General features: G+C 47.9%; 2 protein-coding genes across 11 annotated transcripts in view; both read right to left on the bottom strand.

Moving 5' to 3' along the window:
- Positions 1-3,684, bottom strand: part of LOC131477953 (bone morphogenetic protein 8B-like) — a 92,788-nt gene extending 89,104 nt beyond the window's left edge. Inside the window, 2 exon segments of the mRNA XM_058680404.1 lie at positions 2,958-3,298; positions 3,416-3,684. Of these exon segments, the coding sequence (XP_058536387.1) occupies positions 2,958-3,298; positions 3,416-3,684 (610 nt within the window).
- Positions 3,685-7,528: 3,844 nt separating this feature from the next.
- Positions 7,529-27,450, bottom strand: part of MACF1 (microtubule actin crosslinking factor 1) — a 388,597-nt gene continuing 368,675 nt past the window's right edge. For 8 of the 10 annotated variants that reach the window (XM_058679238.1, XM_058679275.1, XM_058679268.1 and 5 more), the window contains 10 exons: positions 27,115-27,278; positions 25,610-25,772; positions 24,259-24,413; positions 23,327-23,401; positions 22,307-22,324; positions 19,414-19,531; positions 12,426-12,637; positions 11,795-11,905; positions 9,661-9,790; positions 7,529-8,970 (listed from right to left, as the gene is read on the bottom strand). In XM_058679238.1, the coding sequence (XP_058535221.1) occupies positions 8,714-8,970; positions 9,661-9,790; positions 11,795-11,905; positions 12,426-12,637; positions 19,414-19,531; positions 22,307-22,324; positions 23,327-23,401; positions 24,259-24,413; positions 25,610-25,772; positions 27,115-27,278 (1,403 nt within the window). In that variant the 3' untranslated portion in view covers positions 7,529-8,713. The remainder of the gene's footprint in view (positions 8,971-9,660; positions 9,791-11,794; positions 11,906-12,425; positions 12,638-19,413; positions 19,532-22,306; positions 22,325-23,326; positions 23,402-24,258; positions 24,414-25,609; positions 25,773-27,114; positions 27,279-27,450) is intronic. The other 2 variants (XM_058679296.1, XM_058679290.1) reach the window with 1 other exon arrangement.

The raw sequence follows: 27,450 nt of genomic DNA, 5'->3' as shown, positions 1-27,450 counted from the left end.
CCTCTAGAGTTAAATCCTAAACTTGCCTCTGGATTTCTGGGGTCCCTCAGATTGTCCCTCATGCCCCTGAACGGGGAGAAGGTCTGGGGATGAGATTAATTTGCCCCTCCAGAGTTCCAGGGGTCCCTCAGATTGTCCCTCGTGCCCTAGCACAGGGAGAGGGTCTGGGGATTAAATCAGTTATGCCCCTGCAGAATTCCCAAATTCCGAATTCTTAATTCAAAATTCCTTAATTCCTAATTCCTTACCTTCATAGTTCCAGGGGTCCCTCGGACGTCCTTTGCGCTGTGCCATGCCCCACGTTACGGCGCCATTTGTCACGGCTAGCTGAGCCGGGCGTAGTAGGCACGACGAATGTCCGAGCGAAAAGCACCGACACACGGAGACCATGATGGTGTTACAAGTGCTGGGAGCCGTCTCCTCGAGCCGTCCTCCACAAGCCTCTTTATTACCATATTGTCTCCTCTTTCCCCCAAGCCCATCAACAGGACAATAGGACGCCAATGAATCTGCAAAGGCTAGGTGCTACTGCCTTAGGCCTGATTCCTGAGTGATCAGCTCAAGGAGTGTAAATCAGCTCCACAGCCCACAACAAGGCTCTCCATCTGGAGTGCACAGCCACCCAGGCACAGTCAGGCGCTGTCAATCCCGCCTTGTGCTCCTCACAGACACCCCACCCACAGTGGCGGGAGAGCTGTGAGATGCCCCAGGCTCAGCGAGCAGGGGCCAGGCAGACACAGGAGCCAGATGGGGCCGATAGCAGAGGTGGAGCTGGAGGCAGCAGGCCTGGAAGCCTGGGTGTGGGCGTGGATGCCACAGCAAGGACGCTGCTATTAGACCCCAAGGGGCTGCTGGGGCCTGGGCCTCCAAGAGCGTGGGAGGCCCCGTGTGTGCGTGTGAGCCTCTGTGCAGCCGCAGTCCTACCCAGCACAGGCCCACCCTGCCTCCACAAGAGCCTCGTGCTGCTGGTGGCAGGAACGCAGCCCCGTGGGAAGGCCCTGATGCCCGCCTGCAGCCCGGCCTCCCTGGACACAGCTGAGCTGGGGAAGCTGCAGGGTCCCAGATCCTGATGACGCACACACGGATGGCAGGGGAAGAAGCTGGGAATGGGGGGGTCAGAGGCAGGGAGGTCACCTGCATGTGGCCCTCCAAGCCCATGGAATGAGACTGGCAAATGAGGCTTGGACTGAAGGATTAATACAAAATCCATGAATGGTCCAAGGGTAGATTTTTACCCTAAAAAGCAGTAGGAACACCTCGGGTTGGGTTTTAGGCTGATTCTGGGTTCCGTGTGTGGCCAAGAATCCACACATCCCTTCCCATCCACAGATAGGCTGGGCAGAGCTGGGAGGGATGCGGCCAGAAGCCAGCAGGCCTAGGCTCCCCCTCCAAGGGATGGAGGAGAGGCTGGCTTTCTGCTCCTCCATCAACCGGTTAGGTAACAGCCTCAGGTCAGATCTGGGGGACCCAAGGCTCAGGGAGCCTGAGCACACAGCAGGGGAGGGTCCTGCCCAGGTCAGAGCAGCAGCTCCCACTAGGGAGCGCCCGGGGCCAGGAGACACCAGGGAAGCAGGACGTGGTCTAGGCCATGACTCACACTCTGCTGGGCAGCTCCATCCACAGCTCTTCCTGCGCCCCCTCCGAGGTGCACTCCCAGATCCACCCACGGTCTCCCCATCTCTACCCAGGAAGGTGGCATCCATAGCCCCCTGGCCCCCTCCTAGGCCTGACACTGGGTCTCCTCAGCCCGCCATAGCTCCGACCTGGGGCAGGAGAGGCCCTTAGTGCAGGAAACAAACAGCTGGAGACTGGCACTGCAGCTTCCTTCATGGAGTTCCTCTGCTCAAGCCCCTCAGAGAGCTGCCTCCACCCACACTGCAAGCCTGACATCACCTCAGGAAGGACCAGGTGTGCAGCTGATGACCTGGGCTGTCCCAGCTCGACCACATGGAACCTGTGCCATTCCGGGGCGGGACGGGGGGCTGCCACCTCCCAAGCCTCAGCTGGGTGGCGTGAAGACCCCAGCTGCTAACAGGGTCCCGGGAAGATTTCACACAGTGCAGGGTAGGGGAGGCTGGTAGCCAAGACAAGAGTTCCTTCCCTGCTCTCTGTCCCACCCCTACACCACCCAGGATGACTATGGCCCATGGGACCCCGGGACCCCTGGACCCCTGCTTTTGCCCAGTGCAGCCACAGAAGGAATAAGAGGGGTGGGGAGTGCAGGAAGTGCTTAGGTCTCCAGAATAAAGAAGAAAGGACAGAGTGAGCATTTGGGGAGCAAAGGCTCTGAGGAGTGGAGGGAAATGCCCGCAGAGAGCAAAGACTGGGCTGTGCCTGGGAGGAGGGTCCAGGCTGCCCCTGGTGGTCATGCCCAGCCTGGACCCTCCCACAGGCCAGGGCCAGGGTGCTGGGGCCCAGGAGCACAAGACCTCAGCTGCTGACCCACACGGAGCACCCACGCCTTCCTTCCCTGATCCCTGAGCGTGCACCCCATCCCCAGGCTCGGGGCTCTGCAGTGGGAGAGCCTGGGGCAGCTCAGGGTCACCTCCAGGATGTGACCACAGCTTCACCCTGACCTTTGTCCCTCTCCTCCTCTTGGCTTATCGCAGCGCCAGCATCCCAGCCTGTTTACTCAGCCGTCTTCCCAGGACCAGCCTGTCTTCCTGGTGCAGCCAGGTGGGTCTCATGGCTGAATCCTTCCTCCTGGGGTCTGGGGTCTGGGCGGATGCAGCCCAGGGAGTCCCCAGTCCCCTCTGCACTTCAAGGAACCCTTCCGCCCCCAGACCCTCACTTCCCTGCCTAGGAGTGTGTCACCTGCGGTTCCCGTTAGGGCCAGGGCCTGGTGGTGTCCAGAGACTCCCCGCAGGGGGCCTTCACTCCAGGAAGGGTCCCGGGGCGGGGGCGGGCACCTGCACACTCAGCCGCGTCAGCTCTGTCACCGCGGGGCCCGCACTCACCCATGTTGACGAAACTCATGACCAGGTCCGCGCGGCCCAGGCGCCGCTCAGGGGGCCCGGCGTCGTCGTCGTCGTCGCGGGCCATGGCACGATACAGGTCCAGCATGAAGAGCGGCGCCGACGCGGGCAGCCGGGAGGCGGCGGGTGGTGCGCGGGGCCGGGGCCGCCCGGGCAGCCCGAGCACCGCCAGGATCTCGCGCTGCATGTCGCGGCGCTCGCGCGTGCCCAGACGACGCTGGGGACAGCCGGGCGGGGGGCGCGGGCCGGGGCCGCCGCCCAGGGTGCACAGTGCCAGGCCCAGGAGCCAGAGCGGCCGGGGAGCGCGGCCATGGCGCGCCGGGCTGGGTGCTCAGCGGGCGTGCATCGGCTCCGCGGCGGGACCCGGGACTGCCCCGATGGCGAGCGGGGACTAGGCTCTATGGCCGGTGGTACTCGGGGACGCGGTGCCCCCGCGGCACCTGTCTCGGCTTGGGACTGTGTGGATGCGGCCGCCGCCCCCTAGGTTAGAGAATGCGTCTGAGGTGCTGCTGTCGCCAGTCCCTAAAGGGACCAGGTCTGCTGGGGCTGTGCCGGCGATCCCGCGGCGCGGACCTCCAGTGGCCTCAGCCGGCCCTGCCATCTGCTTTTTCCTGGCCGCGCCCCAGCCAGGGCGAACCAATGAGAGAGCAAGGGCAGGACCGACGTGCGGAACCCACGCTCGGGAGGGGATCCTGCTGGCAGCAGGCATGGCCGGTGGTGGCCATTCCCAGGTGGGTGTGGACGGTCAGGGTCAGGAGTGTGCACTGCGGAGGATCAGCGTGGTCAGGGATCCACGCCGCCCTAGGATCCACGCCGTGTTCGCAGCCGCTGTTTACACTATGGGGGGCGGCTCTGGGTCTGGAGACCTCAGTAGGGTTGCGGGGCCGCCCTGGAAGCATGTGTTCTGCCATCCTTCAGGGCGCCCTAGCCGAGGCCGGCGTCTGATCCGGGTGTGGGGGAGGGAACCCGCCTGCCGAGGCCCAGCGGCCCAGTCTGCACGTCCGGGTGGGGCTGGGCAGGGCTGGGTCCGAGGGTGGCGCGCTTTCTTTCAGGGGCGCAACCCGCTCCCCTGCCTCCCAGGGCCGGCTCGCCTCCCTTGGGTGTGATGCTGCGAGCTACTCAGGGACTCCTCCCCGCGCGCCCACCTGGAACCCGCTTGCTCCCAGGCGGTGCCCTGGTGGTGGTGGTGGGGTCGACCCCGTAGCCTCTTGCGGAGCGCTGTGCGGGTTCCGGAATGACCTTACCGCACGGGAAGCGCACATCCACCTCCTGCTTCTCGTCTCCAGTTTCCAGGGAGCCGTGGGTCCCCCACCAATCCCCGGAGCCCCCTTTTGAGCGTCTTCTGGGTATCACGGGCCCCTGCGGCTCGCAGGAGAGTAATCCTCGCGGAGACGCAGCACACTTTTTTCCCCACCTTGATTCTGTTGTGCCCTAGACTGCGCGGGAAAGGCTTGAAGAACCTGGCCTGGGAGACAGGAGAGGTAAGCGGCAGGAAGCGTTGCTGGCGAGGGGTGGTGGTGATGGTGGTGGTGGTGGTGGTGGGGTGTGTGTGTGTGTGTGTGTGTGTGTGTTAGGGCTGGTATCACCTACCTTCCACTACTAGTTCTTTTTTACATTTTTTTTTTATTGATAAGTCATATATACAGACAGAAGGGGAGACAGAGAAAGATCTTCCATCTGCTGGTTCACTCTGAGCCCATCCGAAGACAGGAGTCAGGAGCCTCTTTCGGGTCTCCCACGCGGGTGTAGGGTCCCAAGGCTTTGGCTTTCCCAGGCCACAAGCAGGGAGTTGGATGGAAAGTGGGGCATGTGAACCGGCACCCATATGGGATCCCAGCGCATGCAAGGTGAGGACTTCTACCCCCAGGTGACATGCAGGTGGCGCTAGTCCAGGCAAGTAGGCAAGGAGGACAGGTTAGCTGTACAGCGGAGCTTTGACTGACACCAGACATAAAGGGCCTCTCGGGGTGGGCGAGGGCCCTGGGCACGAAATGATTATGGTGGATTCAAGATCAAATGCTAGGGCCACTTCCAATCCAGCTCCCTGCAGATACATCTGGGAAAACAGTGGGAGATGGCTTAGGTATTTAGTCTCTGCACTCACATGGTAGACCTGGGTAGAGTTCCAGGCTCCTGGCTTCAGCTTGCACCAGCCCTGCCTGCTGCATGTGTTTGGGCAAGTGAACCAGTAGTTGAAGATTCCTCCCTGACCTTTCCTAATAAATCAATCTTTTAAAAAGGGCAAACCTGCAAATAAGTGTATGATGCCTACCTAAATTACATGTTAATGGCTTTCCTTTATGTTTTAAATGTGAAATGCATGAGAGAGAGACAAAGAGAGAGAGTTAGTTTTCATCTGCTGGGACCTGGCCAGGCAGAAGCCAGGAACTGAAAATTCCTTGCAAGTCTCCCATTTGGGCAGGGACCCAAACAACTTGAGCCATCACCTATTGTTTCCCAGTGTAGACATTAGCAGCAAGCTGAACTGGGAGCAGAGTCCGCACTGGATTGCAGAAACTGTCTTGGGTGGAAGGACAGGCAACAATGCCGTGTAGGAGGCTGAATCTACAGGGGTTGGGGACTGAGGTGGGGCACAGTGAATGGGGCTGACCCTTGTCAGCGTGGCGATCTCTGAATGTCATCCCTCCTGTACATTCTCTCTGCACCCCTGGACATCCCTCTGCAGCCCCCCTCTTGCATCAGCTGGGACCTCAGATCTCTGGGGTGTCATGTTAAGGCTGACCAGCTTCTTAGTATGGCAATCACTGTTCTCTTGTGAACCGACAAGTTCTCTGCTCATGGCTCTGCGTGCCCTTGAACCTTCAAGGCAGGTTTCAGCCATTGTAGGGGCCCCACCTGTGATCCAGTTTGGCAGCAACCACTTGGCTGCCCTGTGCCGCATCCCAAGCCGGAGACGATGCTGACAGGGTCCCCATCCTGAGCGGCCCCTGCTCAACAAGGATGAACCAGTGAACAGTCACCTCCAAAGATGGTGTTAAAGCTGTGCTCCCATGGAAGGACAGCAAGAAGTGCACACCAGGGTGGAGGAGGAGCTGGACAGAGGGGGCAGGTCACATGTAAGTGGAATTCCTAAACACCAAACCAGAAGGGAACTGAGGTGGGGAAACTTAGAGAAAGTGGCATCCAAACAAGGGCTTTGCCAATCACAGCTGGGAGACCTGGGCAGGACAAGATGCTGCTTCCCTCCGGGCGGATGAGAGGGGTGGTTTTCAGGACCACAGAATTATGCTGGGTGTTGAATGAGGAAGTCTAGGATATACAGCACTTGGCACCAATGCTGGGGAAAGCAAGCATTCAGTATGTGCCTGCTACTGTTACTTCGTCGTTCAAAGTCCCAACAGACACACACAAGTTTTTCATTCCTTGTTTAGCATTTCTCTCAGAGATGCTGATCTTTTTTCTGGCACCCATCTATCTCCTACCTAGTGTTGCACGCATCCATTGGCAGATCAATTTTCTGTAGGTGTTACTATCAACAGAACCCTTCAGGGCCACTGCCTTCCAGCTCCCTGCTTGTGGCCTAGGAAAGCAGCGGAGGATGACCTAAAGCCTTGGGACCCCGCACCTGCACGTGAGATGTGAAGAGCCTCCTGGCTTCAGATCGGCTCAGTACTGACCATTGTGGCTACTTGGGGAGTGAACCAGTCGGTGGAAGATCTTCCTGTCTCTCCTTCACTCTGACTCTCCAATAAAATAAATCTTACAAAGAAAACACAATGACTGCATTCTACACTCTGAAATGATGAAGGCCACACAAATCTCAGTGTGGCCCATTGCCAGGTGGCCTAGAGGGTGGAGAGGATGTGGGTGAAAAAATGCATGCAACATTAAATTCTGGCAGCTGCAGGTGAGCAGGGGTTCCTTCAGAGCCCACCAGGCTGCGGACGTCTGATCTCCGTCAGCTCTGGCCAACAGGCACTGATCCTGCGGGACTCTGGTGCCACGGAAGGAGGAAGGCCCAGTGCTCAGGCACACAGCGGCCTGCGTCCTGAGCACGCTCCGGTTCTCCGACCCTTCCCTGCTGGTAGAGGTGGCTGCAACCCTTATACAGCCAGGAAACCCCGAGGGCCAGGCTTGAGTGGGCAGAAGACAGGACGCAAGGCCCACATGAGACCTCTCCTGGGTCTACAGTACCGGAGAAACCACTCTCATTCCTTTGCTATCCCAGCTTCTCCGCAGGTGCTGTCTGTGCCTCAGAATGTTGGCCAGGAATGTTGCCAGCCAGCAGCAAGCTGTCCCCATGCTCTCAAACACCAGCCGTTTGTGTGACTTCCTATACAACAATCTTCTTAGTGATATTTATCATCTGAGTGGGACAATACCCTACATATTTATGTTAGCGATATCTAGGTTGTTTGTTGCCATGAGAAACAAAATTAACAAGGATAAGAATATACAAGAAAAATCTATTAACTGCATAATTTATCCTTTGAGATATTTGAATAATGCATTTAAAGCACCTACAACACTATTATATACCCCAGGGTGACATTTAAATAACAGTTGAGAAGAAAAATCAGCAAATACAAACATTTGTTACTGCAAGCAATTTTAATACAAAAAGTGTGTCTTGTTTTTAAACAGTTCATTGGTAGAGCTTCAATTTCTGCCTCAATTAAAACCAATTGAGATAATCACACAGCAACATGGTCGGAGCTGAAGAGTAACAGCAGCTAAAAAACAGGATCCCCGGACAGCCCCTCTTCACGGTCACTTGGTCAGTGGATTTCATCACTCACGGAAAGACGGCAGCAAACGAGACTGGGTAACAGGTGTGCTGGTGAACTCCGTGGGAAGGACGAGCAAGTGTCTGCCCTTAAGTCCATATTTTCAGAATCAGTTTGTGGGACTTATTCCTCAGTTTGTGGGAAGTTGATCGACCATTTAATAAATAGCAAAAAATGCAGAAAAGCACATCTGTGATTCACAATGCCACCAAGGAGTCTCCCTTGCCAAGGGCATGGGTCCCGGTGAGCCCAGGAGTTAGTGGTGGCCAGGCTGGCTGGGAAGTTATAAATCAGTTTAAAAATCCTAGTGTTGTGACGTTTTTTTGAACAGTTACATTTACCCCTGAATGCTAGCAGCTATTCGTCCTGTAAACAGCCAGTACTGAGACAGTATTCCGAGACAGTATTGCCATGAGCTCCTTCTGCCATGTCATGTGCAAAGTTCCCTCTCTTGAGCTAAAATCACACAACATTGAAACAATGGAAAAAGCAATTATAAGTGCCCTCTCCCTCAGTTCTTTGAGGTGTCTGTGATTAAAAAAAAAAAAGAGTTCCTTAAACACTGCAGGATTCTTATTATTTTTTTTAATATAATTTCTCTTGCTGAGACAGCAAGTCAAATTTATAAAGAAGATGCATTTAGGAATAATCCTAAAAGATAAAGCAGGTTTACAACCCTGCACCGCGCAGAAACCCCAGAGGCTTTTTTTTTCTTTAATACACATTCATATTTTGACCTTTTCACTTGTTTGCATCAAATATTTCATTTCTGGGCCCCATTCATCATAGGGTTACCAGGAGGCAAATTTTATCTACATAAATATTCACATGAAAATAGTAACTTACAAAAAGAAAAAAATAAGGCAGCTTCATAACACAATTATTCTTTTACACTTTTAACAATATAACTTCTCCCATTCAGAATAAATATACACCCAATGTATGGAGCAGGATTCAAAGTGGAGAGTGGCTTGGGGTGCTTGTACAGTGTTATCGCTTGGGACCCGGAGTCCTGGGGGAGGCAGTGGTGGTCTTCTTGGACATGGTGGGGATTTTGGAAGGCTTGCTGAGCCCCCTCCTGGAGCCGCCCTGGCCCCCTGCAGCGCTGCTTTCGGAGGTGTCTGAACAAGCCGACTGGGTCTCCAAGAGGTCAAAGTCAGAGGCGTCACTCCCTCGTCGGCTGCTGGCTCGACTCCCTGCCCGACTCCCAGCCCGACTTCCGGGGCGACTGGCTGACTTTTTAGGGTCTGGAAATCAAGAATTAAAGCAAACAACTTAACAGGCACAGCACAGGAGTAGGGGAGGAAGTGCCCAGAGGCCAGGATTCTGATCCTAATACCACCTGATACACTGTGTGGCTCTGGGCACATGCCAGCCTTTTCTCATCTTGACAGAAGCTGCTGCAGCCTCCTTCGGCCTACAGTTCTCCCAGCAATGCCCCTGACAAGTGGAAAGCAGTTTCTACCAGCAGCACCCAGCGTGGATCGAGCGGGGCTGCTCACTTCCTTGGCACGGAGTGCAGGGCTCCTGCATGGGCATCCTGAGAGCAGGGGTGAGATGATGGGACCCATGTGACACTCCTGGGTGCCTGAGAGGAACATGAGCAGGTGTGCAGATGAGCCCTCCCCCTATGCTGTCTGTCACCAGCAGCCAGTCAGTACATGGCGTCAGGAAATCAGTGCCATCAGCCACTTCACAGCTGGCTGATCTTGAGCTCGGAAAGCCCTTTCTTCCCTTCCGCGTCCTCTCTGATGTGACAGTTTCTGGTCTGGCTGCAGCCATGGAGGCGAGCTCAGAGCTCACCAGGCAGGTGTGCCTCTCTGCTGGTTCTTTTGGTGGAGCAGTGACACACAGCTGACAGGTTGCTGTCTCCAAAGGCTTAGCCTGGCCGTCCCCGGTCATCAGCCCAACACACAGGTCATGGGACAGACACTTACCTGCCCGGTTAGTTTTGGCACCTGTGGAGGCTGGGGATGAACTATTGCTAGTGTCACCAGCAAGGGATGTTCGACTAGAATGAAAAGTCGGTGTTGGTCGTTTCAGTTTGCTGCCTGTTGATGGAATAACCTTGAAAAGAAAATTAAAAGGTCATATTTACCCAGTAAAATCATTGATATAAATTTAATTTTAAGAGGTCTACTTAGGGCTCTTGAATCTGACCAAGTGAAAAACAAATTAAGAGTCCAGGAAAACAAATATTTATTTTGAAAGTGTCCTAGGTTGTCCTGTGTTTCATGATTCTTCAAAGTTAACTTAGATTTTTAAAACGTCTTGCAAAACCTTTGTTTTGCTAACAAATTTCCATTAGACCTGGGGGGAGGGGAATCCTCATATGGTAAGATTACAATCATTATAAGCAATCAGAATTACAGTGAATGAGCAAAAACAAAAATTCAGATAATACTAGGTATCAATATTTTGGGGTTTGAAATTCCAACTGTGAAGTTTACTGCATGTATTTAATAGAGATTCAAATACTGCTCTGACCTCTATCCCTGAGGCAGTGAGGGAAGCAGGCATCTTCCCAGCTGGGGAGAGCTGCCCATCGCTGCTGCCACTGCCAGAGGGGGCTCAGGGTTTTTTTTTTCCTTTTGGACAGTAGACTTAATTTGGTGAAAGAGTATTTTAAATCTCTTGTAAATATCACTCAAGCTCCCCACAGGGTGATTTTTTTTTTTAAATAAATGTGTAAACTGTTTTCCAGGACCTTTAAAATGTTGAGATTAAAGAGTCAAGTGATCCATGTCCTTGTGTTTCTATTTCTTTAACGTGTAAAGCAAAAGCAAAGCGACAGAAAGTGATTAATGTTCCCGTGCACACTCCTGGCCCACCCAGGAGCAGGGCACCAGTTTCAGAAGCCATGGGTCCTCAGCATGGCTGCTGGGGAGACCAGCCCAGGCTAGGGTTCCAGGTCGGGATGTGGCCTGGCTATGCAGCACCAATAAACGAGCAAAGATGTAAACTCAAAATGAAATGAAACAAAAGATAAAACCTTAAGACCAAACAAAAAGGCTGATCTACTGGAATTGTATGAGAATTTGATCTTCAGATTTAAACATTTACAATTTTAGAACTTTTGCGATTTTCATGAAACTGGAGCCATTAAGGAATAAAGGCTAGATGGGCAGGTTGAATGTTGGGGTTTTACTGATAGTTTCCAAATCACGTTTTCAATCAGACACACTGCTGATCTGAGTTTCACCTTGGAGTGGAGGAAGCCCAAAGCAGCGGTTGCTTGGCAAGCACCGGCTTCTTGTGTCTCAGTGGTTTCTCTGACGGAGGTGTTACAAGAGGAGTCAGGCTCATCTTTGTGAGGCACGAGAACCCAGTGCTGCCCAGTAGGAGCTAGACTGCAAATCGTACCGCTCCCGTTCAAGCTGTTAGTCTGTGTTTTATTTCTGAAACACTGCTCTTCCCAACGTGTTTGGGCATTTTAGCAGCGGTACTTGAACATACTTAACTGCTGACATGTATGTTCAAATCAAGGTGACAAAACCCAAACAACTAAGCCAAGAAATTTAGAAGTTAAACTCTTGAGCTTCAGAGCAGTGTTCAGGAATCTTGTGCTTGGCTGAGGCAGGCAGCACCCATGCTTTGGAAGAGTGTGGCAATCCCAGCCACCCTGGGGAGACGTCTCAGGGCAAGTGGTGCCAACTGTTCTACTGATCTGAGTAGAGAAAGAACACTGGTGAGCATGCGCCACAGTTGAGTTTCAAGTGTTCATAACTCGTCTGTGTATCTGACATTGGAGATCCCAAGAGGCCTGGTTAAAAATCACGCTGATATATACTCCACCAAGAATAACCACTGCTTACCATCCCAAGTGACTATTCTAAAGACATTCATATAAAACCATCTAGTTTTAGGCATCTCTTATTCATCTCCAGTTTTGGTGAAATCGAGTTAGAACCCCCTGAAAACACTTGACTAGATGAATCAGCTCTGCCAGCAAGCACCACAAAGATGGAAAAGAGCAGGGGCTCATGTTGGGAAGAGGAGCCGGGCAAGTTCTTGGTATGAGCGAGGATCTTGTCTTGATCGTGTCCATAAGTCAGCAAAGCCATACTCTACCTCGGGGCTGGGCAGCTGGAGGTCAGGATAATGGCTGTCCCTGACAGGGGTGCCAGCTTTACTGTTTACCAACCAGGGTTTGTCATAACAGCGAGAGAGCTGAAGTGGAGTCTGTGAAACGGAAATCCAAAGGGAAGGATGGCAACAAGTGAAAATGGAACAGAAAGGAAGCAAATTTGGAACATAAAAACAAAAAACAACCAAACAAATAAATAGAAGACACTAAATTTTAAAGGAACAGAAAACAAAATAAAATGCACATCAGTCCAATGGGAGGAGAGGGACCAGGCAGAAAGGCAATGGCATCATTCTCCATACATAACCCACCATTAACAACAAATCTATTGTCAACTCCAGCTGGAAGGCACAGCACTTGAATTTACAAAATCATTTCTTCTGGACGGGCTCAAACTGAAACTGGCAGTACAAGGAAAGAAATGCTTCTCTCAGGTTCCAGAGGATCACCTTAAAGTCGCTTATTTGGGTGATGCTAGGGCCTGGGCATTCTTGGTCTAGGGTGAGGCTAGACCGTGTGTTTCCATGCTCCTCTTTCAGAGGCTACAGTGAACAATGAACCGCTACCTGCAAAGATGTGTGCTGGGAAGAAGGCTGTGATAGAGATGGCTCTTACCTTGGCACCACTGGCAGGGGTGGCTGGAGAAGATGGCATGGATGTGCAGCTGTGGTTACTCTGACTAGCACTTGAGCTGGAGCGGGTAGGGGAAGCTGTCCGGGAAGATGGTTTGGACCTCCGGCCTCGTGATCGGAAAGGGGTCATTCCCTGGGATGCCCCCTCTGGCAGGATGAATTTCTCTCTGAGTTCGAGGTTAGTTCTACCTCGTGCTAAAAAGGAAAAAAATACATACACAGCCAATGTCAGTTACTCTTTTAAAAAAATATACCTCTGAAGGTCATACAGCGGCTTGACCCCAAGGTAACAGTGATGGAAGTTACAGGCCTAGTACTATGTGTGGGTTCTTTCATAAACAGAGATGAATTCATGACTTGCCAGCTGTGTCATGACTCTTATGGAGAGAAGACACATTAAGCAATATGTTCCTGGGGTTGCTGTAAGCATACAAAGTTGCATCGCATTCTGCTAGGGGTAATTCTGCTGCACTACTGTCCTCTGGGTAAGCACATTGTAATGGTTCAAGGTGAAGCAGATGCAGTAATTCATTCACAGACCTCAAGTCAAAACCCTTCTTTCTTCTCTCACAGTACATGTGTACTTTTTACTCAACTTTTGTAGGATATGTGGTAATGAAACAGTGGAGAAAAATAGAATTACAGAAACTGACATAGTCCAGACTCTTTCATTGAGTTCACTCAATAACAAGGCTGAGGAAAGGGGTCCAGGAAATCAGGACAACAAAAAGATCAGGACAGAGTCATCAGGAAGTAGACATGTGGGGAGAGAGAGAGAAAGATTGAAACCATGCACAGAACTTGCCAGTGAGAAACTGTTAGGTCAAACAATGAAAGCAATGAGAAGCTGCAGGTAGGAGGGGACATCAAGGTAGAAGAACCTGAACACTGCAGAGACCACAGGTGTGACCTTGTAGCTTTCCAGAGCTGTAACGCCAGAACTGGACATCTGGATCCCATCGGGGGGATCACAAATTGCCAATGCAGACATTCAGTGCTAATCTCAGTTCCGGATAACTCGCTGGGAACACATCCTTAGATTATTCCTCACTGACTGATGCTATCCTGTTTAATCCTGTCTCCTCTTCCATTCCAGATTGCTCACTCTTTGGAAGATATTGGATAGTGAACATAATGGTGTCTTTCTCTGCTATCTGATTCTTTATCTCAACCATAAACTGTGAGCCTAGTACACTTCAAGTCACTGCATTCATATGCTCTGCTGCCCCACACCCCATCTGCCTTTCAAGAAGTTTGACAGAATCAGATTTTAGATCAAGTTGCATGAGTGTCCAAACGCTGTGCTTCCAAATTCCTAGATGAAATCCCAGTGCTTTCGTAACATGTTATATTCTCCCCTAACACATCAAAGTTTATCAAAAGCACTAACTTGGGACCAGCAAAGTGCTGTAGTGGGTAAAGACATTGTGTGCAGTGTTGGAATCCACCAGTGACATTTGAGTCATAGTTACTCCACTTCTGATCTAGCTCCCTGCTAACGTACCTGGGAAAGTAGTAGAGGATGCTCCAATTGCTTGCGTGGGGACCTGAGGAAGCTTCTGATTCCCATTTGGCTAGCTCTGGCCATAATAGCCACCTGGGCAGTGAACTAGTGGGTGGCAACTCTCCGTCTAACAATTTCTTTCAAATAAGTCTTAAAAGAACTAATTTGGATCTGTGCAGCTCAGGCTCTACCACCTACCAGGATCCTCCCTGCCCTGGGCCTCTGCCGCCTAAGGACACTAGAGGCCATTAGGTTGAGAGGTTTCTATGAGCCCCTCTTCTCTGAATGGTCATGACTTAGGGGTTCTTGAAATGCTGCTAAGTGGCTCCCCTCCACAATCCTGTGTTTCTTTCTCAGGTCCCCAAAACACATTCCTTGCAAGGTTCATTCTTTGTTCTTGAGTCTCCATTCATTAATTTTCCAGATACGAGCACTTCACTCTGTCTACACTGATGATTTGCAAAGAAAATTTTCTTTAGCATTTTCCTGGTTCTTTATTAAGAACTCACATCACTAATAAATCATGACCTATAGTTATTCATTTTTTGGATAAAGCTTCCAGCACAATGGTAGACACACAGTAGGCAATAAACACTAATGCATGAGTCAGCTGAGAATCAGGACACCCAAAAGAACTGCCAGTGACCCCAATCCTTAAAACATTTCAGCTGTATGGTTTGAACATGGCAAATATTTAATAGTTTATTTCTGAGCAAATTCTGTCAGAAACAAACAATGCAGCGAAGTAAGAGGAAACCTCAGCCATGGCATTTCACTTGAGGGCAATGAATGACATTTTAAATGTTTAGATTAGGTTACTTATAATAATATGACAGCATCATGATCCCTGTGCACTGTCCAATTTCCAAAGTGTTACCAGATAAGGTATTGCACCTGACTCTCATTAGCATCTTAAGATTACCTCTTAGGGATTATGAGCGCAACACCAGGCACTCAGCCTTCTGGTGACCGCCACATGGGCCCTGATGCTCACTTCTTCCCATCGTCCCATCTGGCTGCTAATCTCATATGCTGTGCTGCAGTCACACGGAATAAGTCATTACTTATTAGCAATAACTGAGTCCTGGATAAGCCTCATTGGCTACAATACTGCCATTGTGCAAAGCCAATCACTACTTCTGGTCTGTAACCTGTTCTCCTGTGATTTTTTAAAATTTTTTTTAAAGATTTATTCATTTTTTATTACAATCAGATATACACAGAGGAAGAGACACAGAGAGGAAGATCTTCCGTCCGATGATTCACTCCCCAAGTGAGCCACAACGGCCAGTACACGCCGATCCGAAGCTGGGAACCAGGAACCTCTTCCGGGTCTCCCACGCGGGTGCAAGGTCCCAAAGCTTTGGGCCGTCTTCTCCTGCCCTCCCAGGCCACAAGCAGGGAGCTGGATGGGAAGTGGAGCTGCCGGGATTAAAACCAGCGCCCATATGGGATCTCGGGGCGTTCAAGGCGAGGACTTTACCCACTAGGCCACGCTGCCGGGCCCCTCCTGTGATATTTTTAAGAATTATTTATTTATTTTCATTGGGAAGGCAAGATTACACACAGAAGGAGAGACAGAAAGATCTTCCATCTGCTGGTTCACTTCCCAAATGGCTGCAACAGCTGGAGTTGAACCAATCTGAAGCCAGGTGCCAGGAGCTTCGTCTCAGTCTCCCACGCGGTGCAGGGTCCCAAGGCCTTGGGCCGTCCTCAACTGCTTTCTCAGGCCACAAGCAGAGAGCTGGATGGGAAAGGGAGCAGCTGGAACATGAACCAGCAGACATATAGAATGCTGGCACTACAGGATTAGCCAGTTGTGGCCATTTGGGGAGTGATCTGGTGGATGGAAGATCTCTACCTTCTCTTCTCTTTGTAACTCTTTCAAATAAGGAAAATGAAACTTAATTTTTTTTTAAGGAATTACAATTAAAACAGATTTGGGAAGGCCAATTCTTTGATTTTGGAAGTCACCAGAAAAGGTTGGTGGTGGCGGACACAACTAACGACAATAACAGCTGGAAACTGTGAGTTAGTTTCAAGGTAAAAAGTAAACATTATTCTTAAAATAGAAGGCAATAACAAAAAAATTCAGGTTAAGCAAATTACTAGCAACTGAGTGCAGTACAAAACGATATTTTCTAGTGTTTATATTGCTTCAGCTATTTCCCTAACACTGATATTCTATTCCTAGTTACAAAAAAAAGAGGATTCTTACTCAGGCCATGTTGCACTATTCTGGCAGGATTTTCCCCTTTAACATTCTTCTCACTGGGAAGAGCTATGGCTGAAACCTACAGGACCAGATTCCAAAGGCAGCCCTCTCAAGTCAGTCCTTCAATTCCCATAGAGCCTATCACTGTTCTCAGGAGTTATGCTGGCTACCTCACGTTGGCTGGAACAAAGTTGGCAGTTAAATTCAGTTCTATTTTTATGTGGCAGTTACAATTCAGTTCAGCTATTTCTGCTTTCTAACATTTCACTTATTTGTTGGGACTGGACTTATGGCTCAGTGAGTTACTGCCTACGATATTAGCACTCTACATGGGCATTGGCTCATGTCCTGAGGGCTCTGCTTCCAATCCAGCTTCCTATCAGCGCGCCTGGGAAAGCAGCAGAAGGTGATCCAGGTACTTGGGCCCCTACACTCACATGGGAGAACTGCTGCAAGCTCCTGGCTTCGGCCTGGCCTACCCCAGCTGTCACAGCCATCCAGCAGTTGGAAGATATCTCTCTCTCTCCCTTTCCAATACAATAAATAATTAGATATATAATACAGTGTATACATCCTTAACTGTGTAACTAGAACCAGTAAATTTAATGTTGCATGTGTTTACAATTTGAAAACAGAATAGTTCTAAGACAAATTGTGCCTTTTATTCACAAATGAAGTGTTCTATATATTCACTTACTTGGGAGAACTAATATGTGTATTATTCAAACATCGACCCCAGTGCCTTAGGTGGCAGGTACAGTGCTTTCTATTTCCATCCAAAACACAATCATCACGGGTAAAAGCAGAAACTGAAATCTAACTGTCACAGGATCAAGAGACTGTATAACTGGCAACCCTGTAATCCCTTTTTACATCTGGCTACTGCAACTTGCACTGATGGCCTTCATCTTGGACAGCGTGGGAGAGCTAATAAATGAGCATATGCACTGGTGTGATGGGTCTATCATCAGGTTTGTGTAACATTCTCTATAGACCAAGGCAATGGGATACAAACGAATCCCCAAACCTCTCCCATCATTGCTTCTAGGAGCACACGAATCCTCATAGAACCCCAGAACATTTGAAGCTCTGGCCCTTTTTTTTAATGTTCATGCCCTTGCACTAACTTGCTATGGCCCACGCCAGCCCACAGCTGTCTACCTCCTGGCACTGTTTCCGGTCTGACTAGAAACAAACTATCTATCTGCCACTGGTATAGCTGTGACTCAAAGCCACAGAGGCACCCACTCCACACTCACTGAATGGAGATGGTAACTCAGTTCTGGGAGGAAAAGAGAGGGGACAGAAGAAAGCCTTACCTTGTTTGCTCCAAAGGATGCTGCAAAAGGCTAAATAGCTACTAGACAGCCCTTCCAAATTCCCTTGGGGTTCCAATTTTTTAATATTAAGACAAGGACAAAGCAATCAGTCTTTCCCTTGGCCAGCAGCATAGTATTACCATAAACAGAGCAGGCAGCAAATAAAACAGGCAGCCAAGGATTCCAAAGTGCCACATGCATTGTTTGTGTAGTCCAATCAGACAGAACAGGAAAACTACAACCTACTGAATATCACTGGAAAGGAGTAATGTTACTGCACTGAGTTCAACTTAACATGTTATGTACCAATCCTCATAGAAACAATGAAAGAGGATTTTTAAATCAAAGCACTGGCTTATTTTAAAAGTCCTAAAACCTATTTTCTCAAATTTTTGTAAGAAAAGGTATTTTTTTGAAATTGATTATATATTTTTAACAACGAAAATTGCTAACTAAAATCACTACTGCTTAGCTGCTTTACTATAGTAAATGCAGAACAAGTTAAGAAAAATTACTCTGGACCTATCTGAATTCATGCGGGAGCTCTACTCTAAGTTCTGTCCTCTCTAAATGCTTTAGAGTGTGAGTATGAATCACTTCCAAAGAAGTGATATAACCTTACTATAAGCCTTTCTATATGCTAGGTTTATAAATAAACCTTAATAATTTTAACCAACAGGCTGGACCTGTAATACTCAACTAAGAAGGATGACCACAGCATGCTGCTGTTGAAGGCACTCCGCAGACGGACTACTCTGTATCTGAATCCCACATCTGACACTGACTGTCTTTAAGCCAGCTGTTTAACTTTTTTATGCCTCAAATTTCCTATTCTGCAAAATGGATATATCATAGTGTCCATGTTACATTTTACTATCTGTTTGAACGCAGTGTGTGTCACATAATGCTATATGAGCATTTGTTGACACAGAGAGAGTGAACTAATTCACATGGACGCTGTTCTCCACAGTATTTCATGCCCTGATAATTCAGAGCCCCAAGAAAAGCTATTGTTTGGCTATTTCAAGCATTCATGATGGCAGCATGTATCACAGAGCCAAAAGGTGTTATCAGTTTAAGAAGCAAAGCCATTCTCAACGGGCTGGGGTGTGGGGAAGAGGGACAAAGCCTGAAAGCCAACCTATGGGAGACTGACTGGAAATCGAAGAGCTGGAATCAGAGCGCTTTATTTTACTCCCAGGATGGTGAACTAGAACAGAAAATATGTAAACACACAGACACACAGCAGGAAATGCAGAAACCAGTCAAGAAAGACAAATTGGCAGACAGTGTGGGGAGCCTGTTACACCCACATGCTGCTCTGCTAACAGGAAAAGAAATGGATGTAGCTGGAAAGGATTTAGCAACTAGAGTTCAGTTATGTCTCATTGTTGCAGACCTAACTGCAGTGCCGCCACTCATGCCCAAATTGACAGTTCCTCTCCGCCTCAGGCTGGCAGGCAAGCCTTTCATGTTTAGCAGCAAGATGCTGCCATGCTCCTGCTTGCATTACCATCTGTCCTTGGAGTGGCTGGGCTCAGTGGTAGGTGTCCTCTATCCTTTTTAGTCAAGGGGGCTCACCAGTCAGTCCCAGCACAAGAAGGTCCCAACACTCTCTCCCACTTTCAGTGGCAAGGATTAGAGGTAAAGCCATCTGGAGCTCTAAAGGGGAGACTAAAGGAAGGGCTTCACTGGGCTCCTTTTCCTTCACTAGTGGTCAAACTCGAAACTGAGACACTCAGGTGATGCCAATAAACCCTTAATTCTCAGGACTATGTTTGAGTTCTAATCCATGCTGGTAGGATGACAACTGAAACACTTGGCAATAAATAAAAAACAGGACCCTCCCTCCCCTCACTGGCCACTTCTTGTCGGTACGAGGGAGCAGCTGTGTAAGCCCACGTCACAGGTGATCCATGCTCAGGTTCCTTACCTCGGCAGGGATCATTTTTCACTAAAAATTCATCCAGTGCCATCCATCCTCCGCCGACGCGGACCATCACTGTGCTGCGCAGAATACGGACCAGCCGCAACTGCTGCGAATCCCCGAACTGCAGAATCAAGGGGGGCGGGGGCTGAGTTAGCAAGTGTATGTTTCAAAGCGTACCTGTACTTTTTTCCTGAAGCAGACTGTATTCAGACAGGATGATAACTTGGGAAAAAAATTTTAAGTTTTATTTTTGCATTTTTCACAACAGGCTTAAAAACCAGTAAAGCAGAAACATCAAGTTAAGGAGTTAACTTTTAATGGTTACATCCCTGCCCCTGCACCACACAGGAGAGGGCAAGAATAGTTTGTTCTTTTTGATTCTTTTAAAGATTCTACCCAAATTAATCATGTTCTTTGTGATCACAGCGTCTTCCTACAAGAACGGTGGTAGAGGTCAACTTCTGAATACAGTGTGCTCCAAAGTGAGTGGAGAACAGCAAGTACTATTTCAAGCCTTAAGAAAACCCCTGCAAAGCATCCTCATTACCAGTTTAGAGGAAAATTAGACTTTCTGCATCACACTTTTCACAAATAAATTCCCAAGCATTCTCTAATTGTGATCTCATTAGCAGGAGTTTCTCTGAACAAATGATTAAATGATATTTACACTAAAATTTATTGAAGAAATTAAAAATTTGATCTCTCGATCACAAATATTCAATAATCATTTTGGATATTAAAACAAGCATGATTTTTCTGCCTAATATTCCTGCTTTCCAGTTCTATCTTAACACCTGCAATTTCCCATTGCGTAAAGTACCCCTTTCCCAAAATAAAGAGGAAACAAAAGAGAAGCATGCCAAGATTCCAAAACAAACACCAAACATTTGGTTATTTAATCCAAAGAGGATGTTGGGGGTGAGGGGAGAGACTACTTAATCACTTAACTGGAGTTTTCAAAGTTAGAAAGGAGAATTCTAACTTTGAAACCAGGTACACAGATTGGAAGTATCAGAAAAGATATTTGTGAAGGACATATAACCATCCTCCCTTAAAATTCTTTGTTGTAATTTTCCGCATTCCTTCGCTGTTCTACCTCAAATGCCCTATTAACAAGGGCAGCTAGAACGTACTGTCCCCCCCTTCCCTAGCCATTGAAATTGAAAATAACAACAGCCCCATACCTTTTTGCCTCAAAAGTTTTTGATACCAAGTGACTATAGCAATAGCACGGTGTAGTAGAAGCAGCACTGAACCCATGGGTGTGAGGGGATACAAGTCCGGTCCTGGGAAGGAAGCTGCTTGGTTGGCCTCAGTGGCAGGCTCCCTCAGAGGATGAACCTAACAAGTGAAAACAGGGGTCCCCAGAAGCAGGCTCTGGGAGGAACTGGGGATACTGCCAGACAGAGGCAGAGTGACCACCAAGTCAGTCTGGGGTCTGTGCAGGGCAGTGAGTAGAGGGAGGAATATGCACGTACGTGTCCTCCAGAGTGGACCAGGAGGGAACCCGAGAGTGCTTTGTTTTTCAAATAATGTAATACATTATTTGAAAATTATAATACATTATTCTATTTACTTCTTGTCCCTTCCTCCTTCATTTTTTGATGAGTTTTATTTGAAAAAACTCCAGCCAGCAGTCAGAGTAGCTGGAGAGTCTGAGGCCACAGTGGCAAGTGGTGGGAGGGGTCAGGGCAGCTCTAAATGGGGACCTCCACACACCTGACACAACAGGCTAGTCATTTAGGCAAACAGGAAGCCTAAGAGCCAGGCACCCATTTCTTGCTCTTTAAAGGGACTTGAGTTCTTAGAATGGCTGACATTAGCGGTCTTGACAGTAGGAATGAGCTCCTGAAGTCACAGGTGCCTTCCATACAAAATTTTCTAATTTTGTTGGCAACATTAGACCAACTTATCTCTCTCTCCTGGTCAATGGAACAGTAGAGTGGTGCATCAGTGCCCCTCCAAAGGGGCCTGGTGCTTGCCTGAATCCATTAGGAAACAGGCACACTGAGAACTCTGCTGTAAGCTCTTATTTAAAGCCAATTGACTTGTCTCATTTTCCATCTCCTGTTCTTCCCAGTGACCCAGGACAATACTGTAGCTGTCAGTGAGCACTGCAGAGCCTGGAACGCTGATTCTGGGCCTCACATCGACCCTTAGTGTTGCTCATTTCATTTCAGAGACAGATTTTCCTCATGCAACTTCCTTCCACATTTGAGGACACAGGACCTCAGAGCCCTCAGAAAAATCTGAGAAGGTTGGAGTTACCAAGTGGAGTCAGAGCACCTAAGCTTTTATTGCAAGTCCAGTTTGATTGTATAAGATTTTGGTTGTCTGTCATCAGCAAACTTTAGGCCATAGCCCACACTGCATCAGGTCCCTTATAATCATAAAATATATATAAAATAATGGAAATATTAATCAGGTATTTAAATAAAGAGTACTAAAGCATCCTGGAAGCTTTTGACTTAGTGTGCATGATGGAATTTATATTAGCTGTCAAAAGACAGAAAGCCAGCACTGTGCTGGTGGCATTGGGACCTCCAGCACAGAACAGACTCTTTCTAAAAGTGGAATGGACTGAAACCATGGTCTCCATTTCTCCAAGCCATATCACTTACAATTCAGTCCGGCAAAATACCATCATTGTTAGCCAATGTAATTTTTCAATGGAAAAGTTTATCTCTCCCTCCTCCACAAATGTATTCATATCCTTTGGCTGCTAAGACAGTTTTTGCGTTCCTGGCTCAGTTAACAGTTTCTCCACTTGGTAAGACAACCAAAGGTGACCCAGGCATGCTTCAGATGATGTCTTCTCCCCACAGCAAACAACAGGCAGCATTAGCTACACAGACCACATCCACCGGGAGGGAGAACGTTGCAAGGCACACTGTACCTGATTGCCGAGGAAGAACTACAGACAGAAAGAGTACAAGGATGAAGGGGAAAAAAGAGAACATTTTGTCAAATTAATACTGGGAAACAAAACCATACTGTGTCAGCAGTCTTTCAGCAGGGCGAAGCACAATGACTGCATTCTCACCACACTCCTGCTTGCCACAGGGATATGCTTCTACATATTAAGATCAACCTTCCAACCTACTGTGCCCTGGTCTATTTGTTTCCCTCATAGGTAACCTCAAACTAAAATAAAACAAGAAACCAACACTCAGCAAGCACACATAGAGTTAGCTGGAGCTTTACAGTCCTAGCATTCAACACTCCTCATGCTGTGGACTTACTGTACTTTAAGGACTTTCAGATGTACTAATTGAACTGGATTTTCCTTTCCCTCAGTGCATTTAACCACAGTCCTTCATGACCATCTAAATCCTCTTTGCCAATCAAATTTTTCTAGGACTTTAAAGAATCCTAACAAACTGCTGAATATCTTTTCAGGAGCTCTGTTTCAGATCCTTGTGGATTTTGGTCTTAAAAGAAATGTAAACATATGTAGGGTTCACTGTTGGTTACAGCCACACTTAGTCCAGTTCAGATCAGGCACAGTATTTTCTAGTCTCTACTCACCCTTCTCTGAGCCTCAGAGCTGTCCCAGGCTTACAACGACCAGCTCTTTGGGGAGGGGGAAACAGCCAATTATTAGATGTACTTGTTTTCAAAAGTACTTCATCTCCTAAACACTCTGGTCAGCACTGCAATGTCTCTAATTTCCACTGAAGTACACATTACTGACTTAGATGGACCTATGTAGGGCATTAGGTAAGCTTAGCACAACAGGACATGTGACATTGATAACTGACAGAAAGTGACCACATTGCAAGTCCTACCGGATGTGGGCTTCCAAGCATCAGGAGGGAGAAGGTGGGAACATCTAGTTAGCTTAGACTGCTTGCACCCATAATGGCCACACATGAAGAAAAGATCACGACAAAGAACTGGGTTTTCTCTTTCTTACCCGGTATTTATTCTCTCCAATCTGCTCCACTTGAAACCTTTTTGCACACTTGCACTGAGCCACTTGTCTTGTTACCTATTGGTTGTGAACAGAAAAAGTGTGACTCCCTATTTAAAGAAACATTTGGACAGAGAGCTAGTCTTTGCTCCTTTTTATGCATTTCAGGCTTTTGACAAATGCATTTATTTTCAGTTCCAAATTAATATCAGTTGCTCTCACCAATTGATAACATTGAGACAACCTGGAGAATATGACAGAAATTACCAAGAAACTATCCAGCTTGTTTCACAATGGCTTCAGAGAAGTGCTAATCCATGAGTCAAAATCAGTGACTAACAGCAAATTATGAAATGACACGAAATTTCAATCTCCTGGTCTGAGATTGCCTGGATGTCAGTCCGGCTAAGTTCTAAGCGTATTCATTCCTGAGGCCTGCCTTGCTGCCTCTCCCTCCCCAAGGCTGTCACCAGTGCATTCTGGGATATTTACGTGCTGCTATTAAGTTTGTTATTTTCAATGTGATACAGTTTTAAATGAGGCAGAAAACATGGTAGGTAGGAATACATCTTAACTATTGTATTTCACCTGTTAAGCCCTACATTTGATGACACCATCTCTGGATTTTAAAATAGGTCAAACAAGGCTTGTGATAAGCCCACACTAAGCAATGTGGTACTTGTGAAGAACACCTAGATGGAAGTCACCTGAGTAACCCAGCCAGACAGGGTTAGCACTCAGTGGCCGGAGATGCTCCAGGGTTCTCTGAAGGCCATCGCAAAATGAGATCCCAAAAGAGAACCCGAAATAATCACCCCCAATAGACAAATTAAAGAGTTAGTAAGGTAAACTGCACTGTATCAAATTCAGAATATAAATCTATGCTCAAAAAATGCCCTATTAAAAAAAAAACAGCACACAGTTCTTTTCCATACCTCATCTTCAATTTTATCTGCGTCAGTGGTTGGCCGATAAGCATCCTTGTTGGGATGGAGAGCAGCCACAAATTCATAGTAATCAATGTAGCCATCCCCATCTCTGTCAAAAATGTCGGCCACAGCAGTCATCTCCAATTTGGTGGTAGGGAACTCTGGAGAAATGCAAGCAAGAGGGTTTCTTTTAATATTTCTTGATAGTAAAAACTTACGTGATTTTTCTTTTTTTTGAAAAGTGCCTACTTTAGAAAAATCTAAGAGCCACAAACTGGAAAAATAAATACTAACCAAAATTAGAGCATCCAGACACTGTGTGCTTATACACTTTCTTGTTGCCCCTTAGGCAATTTTAGTTTTTTTTAGAAGTATTATTTCAGACATCACAAAACTAATTCACACAATATTATGGCTATAGACCTGCCACTCAATTTGGGAAAATGTTTAGATTATTTCAGAAATAGCATTAAGTTTTTTCTCTTTGAACTACTGTAGCCTTAGCTTTCTGATAAACTGCTTTCCAAAGGGAAGTGTGAGTGCTTACAGTGGTCAGAATGAGGTACTGCAGCATATATCAGATCCTATTATTTCTCAGCTGGAAGCTTCCTGGTGTCTAATTATCGTCCCACTGTCTTTAGAATGACATCTGCACTAGTCACAAAGGCCTATAAGGCCCTGCCTTACCTGGTCCCTGCCTACTGTCCTTCCAGTTCCCATCTAGGTCATGACACCCTTTGTCATACTAACCTTTCCATCCTCAGGACATGCCAAGTTCACTCTCATCTCCATTCTGTTGCACATTCTGATTCCTCTGCCCTGCCTCTAGCTCTTCCCTCCACTCTTCACGTGGCTGAATCCTCCTCCTAAGCTAGAGCTAGCTCAGCTCAAGCACCATTCCCTCAGACAAGGCTTCCCTGACTGCGACATGTGAAGTCACACAGCTGCGAGAAGTGCTGTCATTTCAGTAAAGTCACTTCACTACTTTACATCTTAGTGATGTCTTACGCCACAAATGAGACCACATGCTTTGTTAGCTGCTACACAGATGTCAGAAGTTGTTCTTACAAAAGAACTTACATTTTTGAACCTATTACTTACAGTCTCATCATAATTCACAAAGTTTAGTTCCTTATCTATACCTCAAATGTGCTTTGTTTGTACTAATGTAGTTGATCCAACATGATTAACCTTTTTCTTCATCAGAATGATAGGACACTTTTAATGGCCAGTTGCTTCCCTTCAGCCACAACTTTCATCTAACACTGCTGAGGCTGGATACCACAGCTTCCACAAAACACTGCAAACCAATGAGATGTGGTGTGGACCCCCTGATTTGAAGAATGACTGGACTCACTGGAGGCTAAAATGCCATCGATAAACTCCTGACGTGTTATCTTCCCGTCCTGGTCCTTGTCGATGCGCCGGAAAAAATCCATCACCCGAGACTTTTTGTGGTTCATCCAACGCATATACTTTTTCCTCCAGACATCAAAGTCAAAGTTGGCAAATTCTTTCAACTAGACAGAAATCGGAGGCATCAATAAGACTTATTGTTTTGGCCCTCATAATGTCCAACACACCCAAGCTTCCAGACGCCGAACGAAGCCATGCAGGCCTTCCAGGGGAGAGGCAACAATGAGGTCTATGTGCTGCCTGTTCTGTGAAGGCGATGTGGCACCTTCACGTCAAGCCATGATCCTTCACACAAGCTGTGGCAAATCATGGAGTGGCAGCAAGAAGAGCAAGTGAACAACCACCATGGCACATACGGAGCACATGGAACAGAAGGGGCAGTGCCAGCCGTGCTCCTCATCGGGCTTTTTCCAAGTATCTTAGATGGAAGGGAATGGACGCTATGCAAGAGGAGGTCCTTAGCACCCCTCGCTTCTGTTGCTTTGAAAGGTGCTATAATCACACACAGGGCCCTCAGTGGGGGGCTGGTGTTCCCCACCATCTTTTGAGACTTGCAGGAAACCATCTGAGTTCCAGATGGAAGCATTAGGAACAACACTGCACCCAAGCATGCTTCTTTGGAATGGCACCAGAGGGAGTGAAGTGCCCATCTGACTTTTACGTTAAATATTTGGCCTTGACAGAAAACAGCAGGCCTGCGCAGTGGGCAAGGCAGGGCTCTGTAGCACTCAGGATCACTTCAACAGTGCAGCAGTTTCTCCCTGGTCTTTCCAAACCCAAAATTGGAAGGAAAAGGAGAAAAAAGCACCAAGAACCAAATATGCTGATAACTCAGCTGACCTATGGGAACAACAACAAACAACACAGAACACTCACTTCCGGGCATAGCTGCTTTGATAGGCACAAATAAAAAAAATACACAAGATATTAGAGATTTTTAAAGCTAGGAAATGTAGTACTGTATTTTTTTTTTTTAATACTGGGTAATGATACTCCAAAACAGACTTACTATTCATGATTCAGTAAAGACAAATCAACTAACAAGATTACAAAAAAGTATTTCACAATCGTGTAACATATGCCTTTTTTACCACAGGCTCAGAAATGGTCATTCCTGTGATAGTCACGCGTTTGAGGATAACTTTTTAGTTATGTTTCTAATTCTCAGCTGTGGCAAGGTACTGAGAAGGAGCAGGTCACAGGCTAGGCCTTGACGGGCTAGCTATTTTTTCCACAATCAGAGGCTACGGTCCTGCCACCTCAGAGTGGTTTCCTCTCACAGGACTCTTTTGGGGGCCTGAAGCAAAGAGCACTGGCCCAGGACAGGTTGCTTCGACTACTGAAGGGGCAGAAGAGACGCACAGCTGATGCGCAGAGGGCCTCGGAGGGCTGTGTGCTGATGCAAAGTTGCTTCCCTCCAGGGAGAGACACTCAGCAGGGTCTTACCTCCTCCAGTCGATCCAAGGCATCATTCAGTTTCCGCTGCCGCTCCAGAGCTAACAGCCACACCTGCTGCCAGCGAGCCGAGAGCTGGTTGATCCGTGGGTTTGTGGCTTCAGACTGTGAAAGGATTGGCATCGGAGGGGGTGTGGGCTGATTCAAGGACTTCCCTATAAGGAAAAAACAATCACAAGATTAGAAAAGCTAGTTTTGTCAGTCCATGAAGAGAAACAGCAGTCCGCGTGAACTTTTAGACATCTCTATAATATCTAGTTAGTAACTGTGAACAGAAATACAAGGCTTGGCAATAAGTTGCTAAGAAGGAGTAGTTATTTCAAAACT

This window comes from Ochotona princeps, chromosome 2 (genome assembly GCF_030435755.1).
Source record: "Ochotona princeps isolate mOchPri1 chromosome 2, mOchPri1.hap1, whole genome shotgun sequence".
Classification (NCBI taxonomy): domain Eukaryota; kingdom Metazoa; phylum Chordata; class Mammalia; order Lagomorpha; family Ochotonidae; genus Ochotona; species Ochotona princeps.
The sequence above is the reverse complement of the archived record's forward strand: the minus strand, read 5'-3'. Positions and strand labels throughout refer to the sequence as shown.